Source organism: Panthera pardus, unplaced genomic scaffold (genome assembly GCF_024362965.1).
Source record: "Panthera pardus isolate Hobbes unplaced genomic scaffold, ASM2436296v1 HiC_scaffold_11, whole genome shotgun sequence".
NCBI lineage: Eukaryota > Metazoa > Chordata > Mammalia > Carnivora > Felidae > Panthera > Panthera pardus.
The window spans coordinates 21,571,846-21,592,497 of record NW_026526666.1 but is presented as its reverse complement, the minus strand read 5'-3'; the positions used below and the strand labels follow the sequence as shown (position 1 = coordinate 21,592,497).

The window sequence follows — 20,652 nt, the reverse complement described above, 5'->3', positions numbered from 1 at the left end:
AGATTTGGACCTCGTCAGCCACCATCAGTTTTTTCCGGTTTTGCAGGAGACGGTCGGCAGTTCCGGGTATTAGCCTGCGTGGCGGGACTCGCGGTGGCCATATTTGTTAAGGGAAGAGGACCCAAGGGAAGCGGAGAACTTTTCTTCCCTTCGCCTAATGTTTGCCATTCCAAACGAACTCTGAATTATGGCGGCTTCTGCGTCGACCCCCCACACGACTGACTTTCCAGCTGAGGGTCGATGCAGTTACTACGTAGAAAAGAAGAAGCGGTTCTGCAGGATGGTGGTGGCAGCGGGGAAAAGGTTCTGTGGGGAACACGCTGGAGCCGCGGAGGTCTGGTATTACCCTACCCTCTCGAGAGTTGGAAATAAGTTTCTTGGTCCGGCCCCTCGCTTCTGACAGATTTCTGCTGTCACCCTGGATATTCTAGATTTTCCTGTACTAAGCGCAGTCCTGCTCTCCCTAGGGAGCGATGATGAGTCTTAGTGAAGTGCAGTGGTTTCTTGTACTAAGTAGAGCAGCGCCAGTAGTAACCCGTTCATTTTGATCCTAACTCTTGGCAATACTAGATCTTAATTTTACTCCAGACCACCGTCTCTTACACTCCGCCCACTCTCCCCTTTCCTGAGGGGTAAAGGTAGTTTAGAAAGAATAGTGGTCAAAGATCGCAAGGTTTCACTAATTGTGTTCTGATTGTTTTGTGAGTGATAATCACTTCTTTGTGAATGCGGTTGAGAAACTTTTGAAAAAAATTTATTTATACATACGAGTCTTTAATTGTTGAAAACAAACTGATGGTTACCAAAGAGGAGATGGGTGAAATAGGTGATGGGGATTAAGGAGTGCACTTCTAATGAGCACCGAGTGATTAAAATAAAAACGTAAGAAATATTTATTTAGAGTACAATCTTTTGAAAGTAACATAACTGCTGAAAGGGGTAAGGAAAGATTTAAAATCATGTAAGAATTGGCTCTTTTTCAAATCGGTAACAGGAACGGTACAATTTTGTTTGATAATACAGTTATACATATAATTGTACTGTCAAACGATATACAGTTGACCCTTGAACACTTATTTAAACTGCCCAGTCCACTTACATATTTAAAGATGAGATAAACATCCCTTGATCAAAAAATGGGATTTCTGATAGAAGAAAGTTTTGTTCTCACTCTGAAACCTTCTATTTCACCTTAATGAGACATCTGGAAGATGAATGCAGTTGGTGACAGTAGTAGAATATGCCTAGATCCTTACAAGCTGATTGGTATTCCTGGAGAGGAAGGAATGTTGTTACTGGTCCCTTGAGGAAAGATTGCAAGATAAGTGAAAACACTTTGCATGACACGATTTGGTTTTCAATGTGGCATCCTACTGAATCTGTGATTTATGATATAATGGGGTGTATGTTTCCATCTTTTTGTCTGAAGTATCATATGTAGTTGAGACCTCTTGTACACATTTTTACCCACTGTTTGTTGTTGTTTTCTTACCCACTGCTTCTTAACTGAAGGTGATTTTGCCCCCCAGCAGACCCTTGGCAATGTTTGCAACATTTTGGTTGTCACAACTGAGGAGAGTGTTCCTGGCACCTATTAGATAAAGCCAAAGATGCCGCTAAATATCCTATGATGCGGAGGACAGCGCCCCACAAAACAGAATTACCCAGCCCAAAATGTCAGTAGCGCCAAGGTTGAGAAACCCAGTTTCTAAACCCAAATAATAAAAGTGCTTTTTTCCCCCAATTCTATGGTTAGGCTTTGGGGAGTCAACGTAGAGTCTTCCCTTTTCATGGAGGTTGTATTTTAGAGTCAGCAAATAAGGAAGAATAATGCACAGTTTTTCAAAAAATATTGAAAAGTCTCTTAGCCTTCCCATGAAATTCAGTCATTTCATGGGTATACTGGGAGGCATTCAGAACTGAAATAAACTGAAAAAAGAATTGTTAATAACAGTGAACAGTTAGCATTTACTATATGGCCAACAACATGCCAAGCAGTTTTTTAAATGTACTTTTAATATTAGCTCACTTAATTCTTACAAGCCTTAGGAGGTGAGACATACTCTCATCTTTTAGATGAGGCAATGAGACTACCTCAGGTCATTGAGTTAGAAGTTGATAGATCAATCCTAGGCAATCCTACTGACCTATGATTGTAACTATTACACTATCCTGTTGCATACAGATTCATAAGAATATTGAATAGAATTGCTAGCACTATTAATTCTCCTTTGGTTTTTCTCTAGCACATGTAGTTAAATTCACGTAACTTAGAAACAAATGGGCTATAGCTGTGCTATACTGAAAACTTGCAAAGCCAGTAGGATTATGGCCACATACCAAATGGTTAAAATACCATATTTTATTGTTTCTAAGATAACTTCTTTTTCTCACATTTTAACATCTCTGAAATCAGAATGCACCTTAAAATCCATCACATGTCATATTTTAAATCGGCAGCAGATTTTTCTTCGAGGTGCCTAAAGGAATAGTGCAAATTATAGTCAGTGCTATTATAGATTCAAAATTCCATAAGTAGACCTTCTCTATAACCTATTTGAAGTTATAAACCCTTGTTGTCCAAAGCAGTATTTGCTCATGTATACATAAACCGGCTATGTTGGAGATTTTTGTTGTCAAACTCTGTGACCTGATTTTGCCAGTGTTTTATTAATGTCCTTTTAAGGTTTCCTTACCTTGTTTTGGGAATGCATAAGCTTATGATTACACTGAAATTATATTTAGTATCTGTAAGCAACGAATGTGATATTTTTTTTATACAAATAAATACATCATTTTTCTTTATTAGGAAGAAAATGCTCGGAAGAGAATTCTGTGTCCTTTAGATCCAAAACAGTAAGTATGGGTCAGATAAGGGTTTTTCTATGCTAGAAAGATTAACTGTCACAAGTCTTATTTTAAATAATTTTCTCTTTAAATTTAGCACAGTATATGAAGATCAACTAGCAAAACATTTGAAAAAGTGTAACTCAAGAGAGAAGCCAAAACCTGTAAGTGTTTGATCAGTAAAACTGAGTGGTGAAATGTGTGGTATATAATGTTTATATGTACTTAGTTGATTACAAATGTGAATATTTAACAAGGCTCTGGCCTCAGGAGACTTGAATGTAGTAAATGCATTTGAGTATATATATAGACTATGAATCCACTTGTAGTCCTAATTCAGATAATAGAATTTTATGCAACAGGAGTGTCATTTAGAAAATAATTTCACAATTTATTCAAAATATTTATTTAGTGCTTACTAAATTTATTTCAATAAAATACGGTCCCAGCCTTTAAGGAGTTTGAAAGTAAACTTGTAAATAATGGATATTATTTAATAAGTTCAATCAAAGAAGTAAATATGTGATAAGAGCACAGACTTGTATAAAACTTAAAATTATAGCCAAGGGGTCAAGAAAAACTTCCCAGAGAGAAAAACACTTGAGCTGAGTCTTGATTTGGCAAACAAAAGGAAGAGGAGTCCTTCTAGGTGGAAAGAACTGTATGTACAAAGGCAGAAAATGAGAAACTACATTGAGATTTTCAAGGAACTTGGACTTTATTCTGAAAGATGTGGGGAACTACTGAAAGATTTTAAGCTAGGGAATGGAATGGCCATATTTACCTCTTACAGAACTTTCAGAGCAGTGTGGAAGGATGGCTTGGAATTAGAATGACTAGTTAAAAGCTGTTGCTGAAATCCCGGTGGGACATGATAAGAGACTAAATGAAAGAGAATAGAAAAGGGTAGAGAATAAATGCAAGAATTATTTAGGTAGCAGAATCAATAAAACTCAGTGGCTAAAAACCGAGAGTTGGATATGTGAGTCTGAAAGTCAGTAGAGTAGTTAATTTGGAGGCCAAGTACATACAGGTTATAGGCCTTGGATTTTTAAGTTACCCAGGGTAAGAGATTAGAAGGGTGAGGGAGGAACTCCACAGATATTAATTGAGGAATTCCACAGATATTAATTGAACATTTATGCCAGACATTGTACCAAGCACCCTGGCTATAAGAACATTACAGTCTAGTGGGAGAGACAAAAAATACAATATTGTCTGTGTTAAAATTGATTAAGTACAGAGTGCTATGAAAGAATAAAGGAGATGAACCTAATCCTTTTTTGGGAGAAATAGGGGGTGAAAGAGATGGGGAAGGAGTCAGGAGGCTTCTCTGAAGGAGTATCACATATGAGACCTACAGGTCAAAGGAGAACCTACCAGATAGGGAAAAAAACATATGTAAGGGCCTAGAAGTGAGAGAGCTGATAGCCTTGTCTGGGATTGGGCATTGCACATGACTGGAGTATAGAATACAAGGGGAGAGCTGAGTAGAAGAGGAGACTCCAGAGGTAGCAGGTGATAGAGCATGAGACCAAGCACAGAACTATAGGTGACACTGACATTAAAGGGTGAGCTGTTCCCACCGTTTAATAAAAAAAATTAAAGATACTTATTATATCACACAAAAATACATAAAATAGAAGAAACCAGACCTAAAGCTTTGTAATACCTATATCTTAATCTGCTTTTGGACCTACTGCTTCTCTGCTAAATAGCCGTATATAGTTGGTACTTTGTTGTTTTTTACTCTTACACCATACGCAAAATTGACAACCTTCGGTCTATATGCTATAGACAAGTGAAAACTTTAACAAAAATTACTAATGAGTTTCTTTAGACTATACACATTTATTCAGATAACGACTCACTAGAATATAAGATCTATGAGGACATAGAGATTTTTGTTGTGTTCTCTGCTATGGTGAATCCTTGACACCTAAAGCAAATTAAGGACCGCAGTAGGTGCTCAGTGATTATTTTATTCCTAAATGGGAGAAAGGGAGGATGGCAGGTACAGGGTATGGGAAAAAAAGAAGTATCAGTTTTTCAGCTTAATTTTTGTGAGCTCTTCACATTAATAACAGTATTGTTGTGGTTTTGTTTTTATTAAGGACTTCTTTATTCAAGATATTAATGCAGGCTTAAAAGATGAAACAGAAATACCTGAACAATTAGTAAGTACTTGATTTAATATTTAATTTTAAAAGGTGTTTGTAAGCTGTCTCCACACTGGGAATAAGCTATGTTCCACTTTTTGTTTGGAATAAATTAATTGTTTTGAATTTAGAATGTATTTTTTCTATAGAATCCATATTATTAGTGATGGTTAGTTCCCAAACCAGCTCATACCCCATTCTTGTATATAGGTTCCAATTTCTTCTCTCTCTGAAGAGCAGTTGGAAAACTTAATTAAGAAATTGCGGAAAGCAAGCGAAGGTAAGTCTGCCTCCAGTTGCAAGTTAAAATTTTTGGAATAATTAGGTGCTTTATGAGTTGATACCAATGTGGTTTAAAAAATGTTACTACCATTGTTCAGAGCCCTACGGTTTCATGTTTGGTTGCTTAAGCTATTGTGCTTATATTTGGCACAGGTTTGAACTCTACACTTAAAGATCAAATTATGTCCCATCCAGCATTGCATGATGCCCTTAATGACCCTAAAAATGGTGATTCTGCAACCAAACACCTGAAACAGCAGGTATGTTTAGGCCATAGTAACTATGCTAAAATTGGCCTTTTGTTCATTTGTCAAAAGCTAACATTCTTTCTAAATATAGTTATTAATGAGATTTTGTTTAGTTTATCTTTCAGAGTACAGAATCTTTCCATTTCAAAAATATGTGGAAACATATATTAAAAACTTTTGGCATGGATATGGTTCTGAGTACTGTGTTTTAAAAATCTTAAAGCAAGAGAAAAAAATTTAAAGCCAAACAAAAATTACCAATGTGCACATGCTGCCATATGTAGAAATTACCTTGATGTTTTCCCCCTTGAGCCAAATGTGTTTGCTCTAGTTTATAAAATAATCTTGTGAAGTTTGCAGGCTTCTATTTTAGGTAACATTGAAAAATTAAAGTTACTTGGTCCAAGAAGATGTTTTGTTGAGTTTGGAGCAGGAAAAGGAAAATTGTCTCATTGGGTTGATATTGCCTTAAAAGATGCTGAAAAAGTTCACTTCATCCTAGTAGAAAAGGTGACCACGAGATTCAAGGCAAGTGAAACCATGACAGTATATTAATAACCAAACTTTGCACTTTTCTTATTAAAAAAAAAAAAAGAAAGAAAGAATGATACTGAGAAACATGTCGTTTTAAGAAAATGAATGTTTTGCGTTAATTTGATGTAGCTTTTTATTCTGATTATATTCATGACCTAAACTGAAGGTCATTTTTTAATCTAAATTTTGATAGTCCATTGAGCTGAGTTCTTAAAACTATTTGCAGAGATAAGAAAATATGTGGAAAGGGCCAAGCTCAAGCTAGGAGTTAAAAGTCTTAGGTCCTAACCTACCTGTGCCACCTACTAACTATTCATTCAGTAAACATTTACTGAACATACCATTAGGCACCATGATAGACATTGAGTGGAAGTCAAGACAAGTCCCTACGCTCTATTATTTATATTTAGAAAGGAAAGACAAATGAATTATAGAGAAGTATCAAAATATGAAAAAAAACTGTACAAAGTACAGTGTAGGTTCAGAAGAGGGAGTGACATGTTTTATTGCAGGGAAGGGATGCAAATGGCTATACAGGAAAGGTGATGCCTGAGCTCTGTCTTGAAAGGAGAATCACATTTCCTAGATAGAGGGTTTAAGAAGCATTCTAGGAAGTATGAACAACATAACCAAATACCTGAAACAACAGGGAAACATGGGAACATTTCTCTATGATGGGAATGCATGGTTCCAAGTAGAGTTCAGTGGTGATGAGATGGGAGAGGAGGGCTAGACTCTGAAAGGTGTCATATTTTATGCCAAGGGAAGGCATTTGACTTTAGCCGGCTACATGCTGGGGATACAGGAGAACAAGTTTAGTTCTTGTCTTTGAGAAGCTTACATCTAGGGGGTAGACTTACGAGTATTTCGGTTCAGTTTGCTAATAAGCCTCTTATGATAATGGTGAGTACTAGAAGCCCTTAGGAGCATGAAGATAGAACACCAGCCTTAGTGTAGTGTGGGTCACAGAAGGTTTCCTAGAGGAAATAACTGCTGAGAGGAGATTGAAAGAATATGTAAATGTAAAAGTTGGCGAAGAAACTAAAAGGGCTTTTTTTGTTTTGTTTTATTTTATTATTTTTAATGTTTATTTTTGAGAGAGAGAGAGAGAGAGAGAGAGAGAGAATCCAAAGCAGGCTCCAGGCTCCAAGCTGTCAGCACAGAGCCCAACATAGGACATAAAGCCACAAACCATGAGGTCATGACCTGAGCCAAAGTCAGACACTCAACTGACTGAACCACCCAGGTGCCCCAAGAAAGGCTTTTTAAATTTTTTTTTTTAATGTTTATTTATTTTTGAGACAGAGAGAGACAGAGCATGAACGGGGGAGGGGCAGAGAGAGGGAGACACGGAATTGGAAGCAGGCTCCAGGCTCTGAGCCATCAGCCCAGAGCCCGACGCGGGGCTCGAACCCACGGACCGTGAGATCGTGACCTGAGCCGAAGTCGGATGCTTAACCGACTGAGCCACCCAGGCGCCCCAAGAAAGGCTTTTTAAAAGTTCATCCTAACAGTACCATTAAAGATATAGCAGAAGATTAATGAGAGATTAATGATAAGATTAATTATCCAGTAATTCAAGTAAGACATGAACCAGAGCTGAGGCTGTTGCAGTAGGATGGAGAAGAGAAAAAAAGTGTGAGAAATGCTAAGTATTTGGAAGCAGGGAGACTTGTTGATTTATTAGTCATTAAGTATGAGAGAGGAGTTATTTCGGGTGACACTTTATGGCTTTAAGCGACTTGTGGTGCCTTTTACCCGAAAGAGGGAATATACAAGGAGAAGAGGAAGAATAGGTTCGGAGAGAGTAATGATGAATTTAGTTTTGAATGATTTTGCTGTTGAAGTAGAACTTTCTAGTTCACAACTGGGTATGTGCCTGGTGCTCATCAAAAAGATCTGGGCCACAGTGTAGATTTGTAAGTCACAGGCACATAGACATAGATCAGAATGGTGATTGTGATCTTTCAGAGAGAGTAAGCGGAATGAGCCAAAAATAGTGTATTATGGGCTAGCAAAGGCAAAGGAGCTGGCAAATAACCTTAAGTTAGTCACTTAACATCTTTGAACCTTAGTTCCTTCATCAGTGAATTGGGACATTTTAGAGTTAAAGGAAATAATGATACATAAAAATTTATAAAATTTTCAAGGCTTTTAAAAATGTATGATACTGTTTTAGAGTTTTCATCAAAGAATATATAATCTTAAATTTTTTAATTAGTGATTCTGTTTTTTAAGTATTAAAAAATAAGATGGGAAATTATTTCCTCCAAATTTTGAAAACAAATAGAAATCTTTTTAAATATAAAAAACCATTCTTATGATAATGTTATTTTTGTGCAGGTAGATGGCAAACACAGGAAGAAAAATTCAGTGTTTGAGAGACTTCAAATTGATATTCAGCACTTGTGTTTGAGTAAGTTGCATAACTTTCAGTTGCTCTACCATAAATCATAGAAGTTTCAAATTCTGAGGGTTGCTTAGAAATCCAATCATGCAGAACAGTACTTCAGTGAAGACAAACTAAAATTAATGCGTTGTTAACATAAAATGTTATATCTAACATTTGAATGAATGTAAATTGAATTAGCGTTGGAACTTTTTTCCCTTTTTTTTTTTTTTTTTTAAAGAGAGCAAGCATGCAAGAGAGGGAGAGGGACAGAGGGGGAGAAAGAAAGAGAATCTTAAGCAAGCTCCACGCTCAGCATGGAGCCTGACATGTGGGCTCGGTCCCACAACCCTCGGATCACAACCTGAGCCAAAATCAAGAGTCGGACGCTCAACCGACTTGAGCCACTCAGGCACCCCAGGGTTGGAACTTTTTAAAATGGGGTTTCAGGGGCGCCTGGGTGGCGCAGTCGGTTAAGCGTCCGACTTCAGCCAGGTCACGATCTCGCGGTCCGTGAGTTTGAGCCCCGCGTCAGGCTCTGGGCTGTTGGCTCGGAGCCTGGAGCCTGTTTCCGATTCTGTGTCTCCCTCTCTCTCTGCCCCTCCCCCATTCATGCTCTGTCTCTCTCTGTCCCAAAAATAAATTAAAAACGTTGAAAAAAAAAATTTTAAATGGGGTTTCAGTATCAATTAGAAATGAAGTGTCATATTAGGAAAGAGTTTAAAAGCGCTAATAATATGTCCCTATATTATTTGTTTGTCTTGTTTAATTATGAGTCTGTTCATACCATACACTAGCCTTCTACCTATAATTAACATGACTTTACCTAAAGTGTTAAAGAATTAAGGTAGTTCTTTGTCTAGCTGATGGCAAAAGATACTTCCTAGAAAATAGCAAAGGAAATAATTCATCTCTCTGTAAGTCCCATTTTGTACACACACACACACACACACACACACACACACACACCCTTCAGTCCTACTCTTTGTTCCTTTCTGTACCTTTTTATAGTTTTTCATATTAATATAGACATGTCCTAGTAACCTCTTGCATCCCACTAATTAATACAGCTTTGTAAAGCAACCCAGCATTTATGTATAAATCACTGTATTTAAAATTATTTAACTGAGTATATTACTTTTCTAAAATTGAAAATTCTAGACAAGTTTTTATGGTAGGTGTTGAATTCTTATTAAGCATTACTGAAAAGTAGCCTACCATATTTCTAAGTTTCTGTATGACTATTCTGTGCCCCCATTCTATATTGTAAACCAAAATAAGAGAGATTAATAGGGAGCAAATATCTACAATCTAGTTCACTACTGCCCTTTTAGAATTTGTACCAGTTGAAAAATCTCTCTCCTGCTAAACAATGACCTACCTAAAAATATAGCCACCATTGAAAATGTGAATCATACGGGCGCCTGGGTGGCTTGGTCAAGTAAGTGTCTGCTTTGGCTCAGGTCATGATCTGCAGACTTCCATACTTTGGCTTTTTCTTGATATTGAAAATAAAAGACTTAATGAGACACTGAGAGGGATTAAAGGTAATTTTGAAATGAGAAGATGACATTCAGTGAGAGGACTTCTCTTCCTGGGGGCACAGTTGGAATTGACTATTCATCATTTTAGGGAAAGAGGAAGAACAGGAAGTTTCTGTTGAAAGAGTTCACCAGAGACATCCCCCCTTTGTTTTTTTCTTCATTTATTGTTTTTCTTTTTTGGGCTTTTCTTAAACTTACATATGTGTGGTCAAGAGTCAAATAGTGCTACAAGTTCTCAAGTTTTTATAAAAACAGCACCAACCACTTCCTCCCTGCCATGGTTCTTTCTTTAAATCCAACCACATTTACATCTTACAGGTGAATTTTTATATTTATCTCAAGTGTCTAACAACAGGCTTTTGTTTTTGCTGCTCCTTTTTTTTTTCCAACCATTATCTGCTGGTTTTTCCCAGTGGAAGATAAAGATTTTCTACTCCTGCCCCGCCTCAAGTGCAAACACTTCCCATTCCTCATATTTCTAATATGCACTGAAGATTAAGTCATCATTTTTTTTTTACCACAGGAACATGTATTAAATTACTTTTTCCTGTACAGTTTTTTGTTGTTGTTGATAAATTAATAATTTATAATTTTGTTTACTTGGTTTTTAAAAATGTATTTGTTGTAATACATTCATCAAGTATTCTATTACTTTCCATCTTCCTAAAATAATTCTCCCCTGTATCCTTCAGACATGTTCCAATCCAGACTGGATGCCCTCTGTTCTTGGCGCACAATGATCAGCATTAAAACTCTCTTCAGTCTCATCCTAGGGATTTCTTCGACTCTCTGGATGGGAATTTCTTTTTCCATATTTTTTCCCACATCTTCCTCTGTCGAGTTACTCTTTCTTCGGGCAGAGCATCTCTTCCTATAGCTTCCTGAGAAACAATGCATTTGAGACCTTGCCTTGTCCGAAAATATCTTTTATTTTGCCTTACACTTGACTTGCCTGGGGATTTGTATTTCAAGGTTGAAAATCATTTTCCTTTAGAATTTTGAAAGTTTATTCCACTAGTATTGTTTAAACATTCAGTGCCATTCTGAATCTTGTTCCCTTGTATGTGTTCTGCTTTTTTGTTGAAATTTTATAGGCCCTTCTTTGTTGTCAGTGTTATAAATTTTCACAGGGATGTGCCTTCATGTGGTTATATTTTTGTCCATTGTGCTGGACTCTTCCGTTTATAGCAGAGGTTCTCAAGTGGAGGCCATTTTGTCCACCAGGGTACTTTGGCACTGTCTGAGACATTTTTGGTTGTCATAGCTGTGGGTATGCTGCTGGCATCTAATACAGGCCAGAGAGCCTCCTAGACCAGAGTCCTGCTAAATATCCTGTAAGGTATAGAATAGCTCCCCACAACAAAATTATTGGGGCCAAAAAGTCCATAATGCCAAAGATGAAAAATCCTGATTTAGATATTCTAGTACTCTCAGCTTTCTGGGAAATTTCCTTGGCATTCTTTCTTTCATGATTTTCTCTACACTACTTTCTCTTTTCTCCCTTTACATAACAATTCCTATGATTTGGGGTGCCTGGGTGACTCAGTTGTTTAGGCATCTGACTCTTGGTTTTGGCTCAGGTCACGATCTCAGATCATGGGTTCAAGCACCACATCAGACTCTGCAGTGGTGGTTCAGAGCCTATCTTCCTCTCTCTCTGCCTCTCTTGCATACTCTTTCTGTCTCAAAAAAATTTTTTTCTCATGATTTAGCTATTAGACCTACTGGGATGGTTTTCTACTCCTCTTGAATTCTTTGTTTTATGTCTTTTGGTCTCTTTTCTATACTTTCTAAAATTTTCCCAATTAATTTCTCCTATCATAGTTTTCATTTCTAAGATTTTTTTCTTTGAATTTACCTTTATTATATCTTGTTCTTTTCTCTTAATTGCCATATCTTACCTTTCTGAGGATATTAATAATGGTTTTTAAGAATTATTCTCCCTTCATAATCTGCTTTCACCAATTTGCTCTTTTCCATTTGTTTTGGTCTGTCTCTTTCAACTTAGAGGCTGTCCTTAAACAGCTAGTGCTCCTTGATGGTATGTTCTTAGGATTGAGGGACTCAGAACTCCCAAGTCCTCAGGTGGAATTGTTGACTCTGAGCTCCACTTTGGGGTGATCTGCCTAAGATGTGATCTTTCCTCTTGGGTTGGTCAGATTCCACAGAGGAGAATCTTCTGATCACCTGCCTACAGGTTAAAGATCTGATTGCATACATTCTGGGACCCAGCGGGGAAAGCCATATGCACAACTCACTTATTCCTGCTCCTTTACCATACTTCAACTCTCAACTTCCTATTGTCCCTCAATCCACTGACCTCCTGATGCTCCAGAGAATTCATGCAGTCTTCTACCAAGTGGGAATTGTAGCTACTCAGCTCCACTTCCAAGGTACCTGATGGCCCCAATTCTTAAGCCTTTTGAAGATTTGTGGAATAAATTTGGTTAATTCGCAGCCTTTCCCACTTTTGTCTCCTTTTGACCTCTTTCAGATTTTGTGAGTTTATACCTTTTCAGAAATCCTTTAATTCTCATGTTGGTAGAGTTTTGGGAGGGAGCAAACCAGATACTTGTATTCAATCTACCATCATTTCCCAGAAGTTCATCTGTTCTATTTTCCAAGCCCAAAGAAATAGGGGAGAGAGGAAATGAGGTAATTTTCAAGCATAAAGCAGAAGGGCTTTCTTAGACACCCTTTCCCTTCACCCTAACTGATGGTAAGTCTCTTGAACTATCTTAATTTAAACTTCTATCTTCCCTGACACAGGCAAACTATTCCACTTGGTACCAATTTCTCCTGGCATGTAATATAATACATTTGAAAGCAAGCAACAGAAAAGTTGAATTTACTAAGTACTTCCATTGGACTGTTCCACTGTACTAGGTGCTGTGGCTGGATTTGTAGTGGGAAGCATACTTTTCATTTCGGAATCTTAGAAAAAGGAAAATGAATGGGGGAAAAATGGAGGCCATAATGAATGTAGTACGTTTCACTGCATTACCTTGTGGACTTTTTTTTTTTTTTTTTTACTTTTTCAGGACTGTTATGAATATTTCCTTTTTTCAAAATAATGTGAAAAGCTTAAGATAACATTTTATTTTTGAACATGAAGATATATTTAAAACTATATAACATATAACACAGTTATAATATCCAATATAATATTGTATAATACATATTAATATATGTTTATCATGTGTATTATTTGTTCAAAATACATCTTCTAGCAGGGAGAGTTTTGAGTTCTTTTATCAATGTGTTAATAATATTTAGCAAAATAAGGCTTCTACAGAGGAAAGTCCTGGGTCAGTATATAAGAAATAACATTGGCCTAAGAGTCAAGAAACTTTAACTTGAGAGGAAAGGCGAGAGGGAAAGAAAAGGGAAGAAAAGAAGAAAGAAACTTTAATTCTAATTCTGGCTGGTATTTATCAGGTCACTACATCTTTGAGTCTCTTATTCATCAGCAATAAAGTGAAGTTTGTTTTTTTTTTTTAATTTTTTTTTTTTTTTTTAACGTTTATTTATTTTTGAGACAGAGAGAGACAGAGCATGAACAGGGGAGGAGCACAGAGAGAGGGAGACACAGAATCTGAAACAGGCTCCAGGCTCTGAGCTGTCAGCACAGAGCCCGATGCGGGGCTCGAACTCACGGACCGTGAGATCATGACCTGAGCTGAAGTCGGACGCTTAACCGACGAGCCACCCCGGCGTCCCTAAAGTGAAGTTTTTGTTTCAGTCTCTTCACGCCCTAAAATCTAAAGGTTCAAATTGGTTCTCTCTTTCAGAATGCCATGTGAATGCCTTATCTCAGAAGAGAGCTAACTCGGTTCTCATTTACTTTTATTACAGACAAGATTCCTTTGCTAAGCAAAGAAAAACTACCCGTGGTAGGAATTGGAAAGCATCTGTGTGGTGTGGCAACAGGTACGTAAACATACTAATGATGTTTACATACTAGACAAACACATTAAGTTTTAGCTTTACATGGTCCCAAACATTGAAATAGTCTCTTGAGTAGTTTATACCACTTATGCTTAAACTCATTAATTTTCATAGTAGCACTGGCCCTGTGTTATATCAAATATAGCATTTTCTTATTTATCTGCTCATTTTGGCCATTTGACAGGATGAATTAAGAGTTTTATGTGTAAATACTGAGTCATGAGACTTTGGGTTATATTTCAACCGAAAAGGAAACAAATCATTTATGGAGACTGTATGATTCCACCCCAGAAGCTACTGAGTTTTTTGAGGAGTTGCTTGGGAAGGATTCTGAAACCTCTCCTACCAGAAGATGGTTATGTACCAGGATTCTGGGGAAAATGAAAAAAGAAATGCTAGGTAAAAAATCTAAGATCTTATCTTAGCACTTAGATCTGTCAGGTGTAGCAAAGTAGAAAGAGCATCGGATAGTCTGGGATTCAGCTGTGCTGTGTAACCTTGGCAAATTACATAACCTTTCTGAGCTTTGGTTATCTCATCTGTAAAACAGGAATAATAACATATAATTTACCAGGTTACTTACATGTGAGTATCTGGCGCATATTAGTATTCAACGAGTGTTAACTACTATTACATCTTCTTCCTGGCTCCTGCTGACTTCCTCATCTCCCATCCGGGGATCTTGGAGCCTCCATAAAATGTTACTCAATTTGGCCAGAAATGGCTTTGAATATTGTATATCTGAGTTGTCCTTCATAGTTTTTAAGAGGACTTTCATGTACCTTATCTCATTTAACCCTCAGAAAAGCCTCTAAAGTAAGCCAACTCTATCCTGGGGAGGAATAAAAGCACCCTCATTTACTCTTACCATCTAACTCAAGTTTCTCCAAAGTATAATCTATATATTGGCCATTTTTCCTTGTTCCACACACTTTCCCCTCTTGATTCACTCTATCTGAATTCTCCCTTCATCACTCTACTGTCTTACTGAAAAATCTCTGCTGCAGTTGCTTGCCCTTCTTAAAATTGTTTCCTTCTCTTTTGTGATTCTTCTTTCCTGATTCTTCCCCTACATCTATGCCATTCTTTCTGGTTTTCTCATGGTCACCTTCCACTGCCTGTTCTTTAAATACTAATATTTGGACCCATTGGCTGCACACCTAATATGTCTTTCCCCTCAGAACTCTTCAATAGTTCCTAATACCTACAGCTTAAAGTTCAAGGTCTTTAACAGGACAACCTGCTGTCAGTGTGGCCTCTGCCTTCCAGCCTTTGCTAGTTCCTGCTTGCCCCTTTACTGGTCAGCAAATTAAAAGCCTGTATACTTTTCCCATGTACTGTACTGTGTCAATTTCTAATTTCCATAGTGTTTATCGTCATTCCATCTGCATATCTCTACCTTATTGTATTTCAATTTGTTATATAATAGCTAATTTAGTTAACTATGTTTATCTAATTCTCCCACTGGGCTGTGAAATTTTTGAGCACAGGGAATGTGCTAACACAATGGTTGGCATATAATAGAAACAGTAAGCATTTGAGTGAATGAATAATCTTGGCCACCACTTTGCTGTGTGTCCTTGTCCCTTTCTTTGGTGTGTGGCTTTGTCCTTTAAGTTCTTTGTAAAGGAGAGGTTGAAATAGATTGTCAAAGCTACTTCTGATTCTAAAATAACTTCATTCTTTTAATAGTTTTTCTGGGTATTCACATTTCTGAAAATCATTTACTTAGGTCTAATACAAATAAAACAGTGACTGAATATATTTTGTCAGGAAATAATAGTTTATGAAATAATAGATTAGCTATCCCTTTCTCCCAATAATGTTTGTCGACTTAAACTCATATATTGAATTAAATTTACTAGTAAAAAAAATCACTTAATAGTCACTGGTGACATCTGAGGGTAATACAATTTTAAAATATTTATGTTTCTGATTGACTAAGCACAGCATGCCAGTCTAATCAGACAGAAAATATGGGTTTCACAGCATAATTTTGGGGTCTTTCCAATATTGTCATCAGTATAGTGGTCTTCAGTGGGAAATAGTCTTACTCATCAAAAAATCTATTTGTTTAGCTTTTAGGTTTAAAATTTTCATTTTAGGGGCGCCTGGGTGGCGCAGTCGGTTAAGCGTCCGACTTCAGCCAGGTCACGATCTCGCGGTCTGTGAGTTCGAGCCCCGCGTCAGGCTCTGGGCTGATGGCTCAGAGCCAGGAGCCTGTTTCCGATTCTGTGTCTCCCTCTCTCTCTGCCCCTCCCCCGTTCATGCTCTGTCTCTCTCTGTCCCAAAAATAAATAAAAAACGTTGAAAAAATAAATAAATAAATAAAATTTTCATTTTAATTTGGAGTACATTCACCTCTAAGTTTATGTGTATAATCATCGTTACATCGCAAAGCTTGCACACAAAAGGTACTAACTGCTGAATGAATACATAAATACCTGTAAGGCTGCTCAGTGAGGCCTGCTTTCCACAGTCTGACTCCCTCTTCTCAACTCTTCAGCTCATCAGCTTTTGCTGTGAACACCTTACATTTCAGGACTCACACCTAACATTAAATCTCAGCAGATGCCTTTCCCCTCAATTTTTTTCTTTGGGTTTCTTAAACTCAAAACTTTCCTGGAATGTAAGTGTAGATGAATAATTTTTTTCTGTACAAGTCATTTCCTCAGCTAGAGCAGGAAAAATGAGAGCCAGTTTAAGTAGTTGGACTAAAAGTTTTTACAAACTCTAGATCTTAAGCTTCAGACAGTTTTTGGGGGGAAGTAGATTTTATGCAGAATAAGTCACCAGAGAAAATTAGATGCTAACAAGAACACAGCAAACATGAACAAATTGATAATTCATGGGTGAATTATTACAAGTATAAAGCTAAGTAGGTTTTATTGTTGGGATTTTAGAAGCCATACTGCTGAATAAATGTAAAAAATACTTATTTTTAAAGATGATGTGGTTTGGGGGGCCACATAATTGTGTTTGCAGATCTTGCATTACGATGTTTGGTTGAAACCTATGCTGCCAGTTGTGAGGAAAGGAATGAAGAACCTTTAGCCAAACGCAGAAAGAATGATAAAACAGACAAAGAAATTAACCCTTTGGCCAAGGAAGGAAATGAGAAAAATGTCCCAGAGAAGTGGACCCCTGTGGCTGGCATTGTTATTGCACTCTGTTGTCACCACAGGTGTGATTGGAGACATTATGTGGGCAAAGAATATTTCAGGGCTCTAGGCCTTGGAGCAGTGGATTTCCACTACTTCCAGCGAATGAGTAGTTGGGCAACTTGTGGGATGCGAAAAACATCTTTGGAAGCCTCCAACGTGACCTCAAAGAGAAAAGATAAGCACAGTGATGACAGTGAAGAGCATGACGATGGGGGATGCAGAATCACGGACGACAGCACTGAGAGTTTGCCTGGGTAAGTGACTACTTTGAAATGCACAACACTAAGGCAGAAATGTTTTGTTATTGCTTCAGGTTTTTTTTAGATAAGTGTTACCAAGAATCTATTGATGAAGATGCATTTTACCATCCAATTTTAGAATAAGTTAAAATACACTTTTATTGTGGCATAAATAAAATGTATCTTGGAAACATGGAACATAGCACCTAGTATATCATGGGTTACTTAGCAACTTTTACCAATAAATAGAAGTGACTACAATAATTTTTTCATAAACTCCTACAAATTTTAATGATGTTTTGTGTTTATTCGATTTAGGCTCCTTACTGTTGAAGAAAAGAAGAAAATAGGGCATCTTTGTAAATTGCTGATTGACCAAGGCCGAGTCGAGTATTTACAGCAGAAAGGTTTCAGTCCTGCTTTACAGTATTATACAGATCCTCTGGTGTCTTTGGAAAATGTATTGTTAACTGCTTTACCAAATCATTCTTCATCACCAGAAACAAGTGCTTAATGGAAAAAGAAATTTTGAACATCTGTCTTCCACCAAAAAAAATTTTTTCAATTGTATTTTTATATTCATGAAAATATAATTTACATAGCAGATAATGTGAACTTTAAAAAATATTGTAGCCTCATTGAACTTTGGCAATAGCTTTGATTTTTACTTTAGAAGTCCAAACATTGAGTTCACCAAATTCCCAAAGTAATTCTTTTCAGCAGGGCATCTTGAGTTATATTATCCGTCAGTATCCATAGAGATTGGTAAAGTAGTTGAACAGTTGACTTGGTTATCTGAAACACACATAACATATCAGTACACAACCAGCACACTAACTTTCTATTTGTATTAATTTTGGAAATTTTTTTCCTTGGTTTTATTCACTGCTCTTTAATTCTCAAGTTCAAGATGTAATGATCAATCATCAGTTCATAACAAGGGCCAATTTGAGAATTTGGTTTATGTATGGATTTTTTGTCCATTTAGATCTGGTAAGGATAATCAGTTGTGATTTTTTTCTAATGTAAACAAATTCAGAGATGTTCACAATTAATGAATTCACCTTCCGACTTCCAGAGCCATACCTGTATTTATGTATTAGCTGCATTTATCCATGACAAACAACAAAACTAAAGAGATGTTTTCAAGGGAAATAAGCTATTTCACTTCATTTTTTAATTGATTACCTAGTTAGAATTTCCAAAAAGATAAGATAAACCTCATTCACAAATTAAATTCAAATTTGCAGATAACTTCTGAAGTTAATTAGCTATCATATCTTTTAACAAGGACAGTTTTATACATATAAGTACAGCTGTAAGTATATTCTCTCCTTTTGGGGAAAGTAATTTGGAATGAAGTGGAAATTAGATAATGAAACCAAAAACAACTTCACATTTAGGCCTCATTTAACTCATAAGCAGTTTCTATGCACAAGCAGATATTAAACTGAACCTATGGTAAGGACTGTTACTCTCTTCATATTATTCTTGAATTATTTCTGCCTTTACTTGTAAAAATTGTCTTAATCATTGGTACCTTTGCCAAGACAAAGATCTGAATTACTAATTTTAGATCCTATAATGATATTCTTAGGTAACTTTTTTATCCTGTAAACAGATCTATGATTACATGAATTCTAAATAAGAAGCCTAGCCCATTTTTAATCCCTGGCCTTTCTACTTTAATCTCCTTTGTTTTCTGAGACTGCCTAGATTCAGATCCTACCCTACCACCTCAGGGTATGATCTTGAGCAACTGCTTAATCTCTTTGTGCCTCAGTTTTCCTTTTTAAATGAGGGTGAAGATAATAATACTACCTACCTCAGGAGGTTGTTGTAACAAATGAGATAACGTATGTAAAATGCTTAGAACAGTTCCAAGCACAATGTAAATACTCAATAAATATTAAGTGTTATAGTACTAATTCACAAATCTATTTTTAATAACAATAGGCAGCGTTGGTCTTATTATTTCTGCTTAAGTTGTAACCTTTTTTCTCTTTTATAATTTTTATGCAAATATTGTTAAAGTAAGGTAGTTGGATTATTTCTAAAGTTAATTACTCATCTTCCCAAACAAAAGAACATAAATGAAAGTAATACATCATTCAATAATTTACATGAATTTACTGGATCAGGGAATGCTAATTTGTGTCTTACAATCTGTTTTGCATCATTGAACAATTTATGCCGAGAAATAAAAAATATTCTACAACAGGCATAATCTCAACTATGTTTCATAAAACATACATACACACACATAAGAGTTATGCTGATAACAGCCCTGTGCCCATTTAACTTAATGATATGTTTCTGACAATGGTTCCAAGTACTTTATGCGCAGGTAAGGTTGTCGTTACACAAGCTATACGTGGAGATTGTTGTTTTCCTTGACCTTGTTTATTTCCCTTACTACAATATCCTAAGGAAGTGACTATGTGGGATATGTATATTGGTATCCCTTGACCTGCTGAATTTGCAGGGTCAGCAAACCCCTTCAGGAGCTTTAGATGGATCTACACAACTGCCTCTTCCTGCATGTCCCACAACCATGTCCAATTTACTTCTCTTCCACTTCTACCACCAAACAGCTTCTACACTTCATTTCCCCATCTCAGCATCACCATCCATCCGGTTGCTCTAACCAAAAACAGATTAATCTTGGAGTCTTCTCTTTCTCATCATTCAGTCATCAGTTCTGTCCCCTATCTGTCTTACATAATTATACCCCAAACTAAGCCCCAAACTATAACTTTACTTATCTTCCTCCAATCTATTTTCTGTGCTATCGTTTCTATGACTTGCTGTCACAGATCAGATGACCATTTCCTAACATCCTCCACTGGATGTTGGTAAAAATGATTTCTTCTAGCTAAAAAACTCATTTGTTTGCTTGGATTACACTTATTCTCCAAAGTAACTATCTGAAGATAAATTTAACCTTTTGATTCAAAAACTTCACATTTAAAACAAAAAAATTTCACATTTTAGTGAATTATAAAACCATGATTTATATTACTCTAGTTTCAATGTTTTTATTAACAGAATTGTTTCTTTGGCTTCTTCTAATCTTGGTTTAAGTTAAAGGCTTTAGTTAAGTGATTTAATTCTTAATTATCAGAGACTAAGTGATTGAAATTTATATATCAAAACCTCACATTTTAACTATTGGTTAAAATCTCTGTTCTCTTAATAGTCATCCCTAGGCAGAATATTGTGTTGCTATTTGTGGATTGTAGAAAGAAAAAAGAAATGACAGGGAAGGTAGTGTTCATGAGTACACAGAAATATATAA

The 20,652-nt window shown here is 36.5% G+C and overlaps 2 protein-coding genes across 6 annotated transcripts in view; one reads left to right on the top strand and one right to left on the bottom strand.

Moving 5' to 3' along the window:
* The first annotated feature begins 67 nt into the window (after positions 1-67).
* TRMT13 (tRNA methyltransferase 13 homolog) lies at positions 68-19,574 on the top strand. Of its 4 annotated transcripts, XM_019457621.2 has the most exons (11): positions 68-334; positions 2,810-2,856; positions 2,945-3,011; positions 4,962-5,024; positions 5,217-5,286; positions 5,442-5,548; positions 5,897-6,064; positions 8,414-8,486; positions 13,859-13,933; positions 16,937-17,369; positions 17,673-19,574. In XM_019457621.2, the coding sequence occupies exons 1-11, from the start codon at positions 188-190 to the stop codon at positions 17,866-17,868; spliced, it is 1,446 nt and encodes a 481-aa protein (XP_019313166.1). In that variant the 5' UTR covers positions 68-187; the 3' UTR covers positions 17,869-19,574. The 4 variants fall into 4 exon arrangements, with proteins under 4 accessions (XP_019313166.1, XP_053747990.1, XP_053747996.1 ...); XM_053892015.1 differs by lacking the exon at positions 5,442-5,548 and having other exon boundaries at positions 188-334; positions 5,910-6,064; XM_053892021.1 differs by lacking the exon at positions 16,937-17,369 and having other exon boundaries at positions 188-334; positions 17,673-17,785.
* The window catches only part of LRRC39 (leucine rich repeat containing 39), a 29,187-nt gene continuing 26,030 nt past the window's right edge, over positions 17,496-20,652 (bottom strand). For both annotated transcript variants that reach the window (XM_019457623.2, XM_019457622.2), the window contains exon 9: positions 17,496-18,149. In XM_019457623.2, coding sequence (XP_019313168.1) covers positions 18,094-18,149 — 56 coding nt within the window. In that variant the 3' untranslated portion in view covers positions 17,496-18,093. The remainder of the gene's footprint in view (positions 18,150-20,652) is intronic.

Bases quoted from the DNA above. Each gene is read 5' to 3' on its own strand.
- TRMT13 (XM_019457621.2), top strand. From the start codon at position 188: ATGGCGGCTTCTGCGTCGACCCCCCACACGACTGACTTTCCAGCTGAG. The intron at 6,065-8,413 runs GCAAGTGAAACC...ATTTTTGTGCAG, and splicing joins AGGTGACCACGAGATTCAAG to GTAGATGGCAAACACAGGAA. The intron at 8,487-13,858 runs GTAAGTTGCATA...CTTTTATTACAG, and splicing joins TATTCAGCACTTGTGTTTGA to ACAAGATTCCTTTGCTAAGC.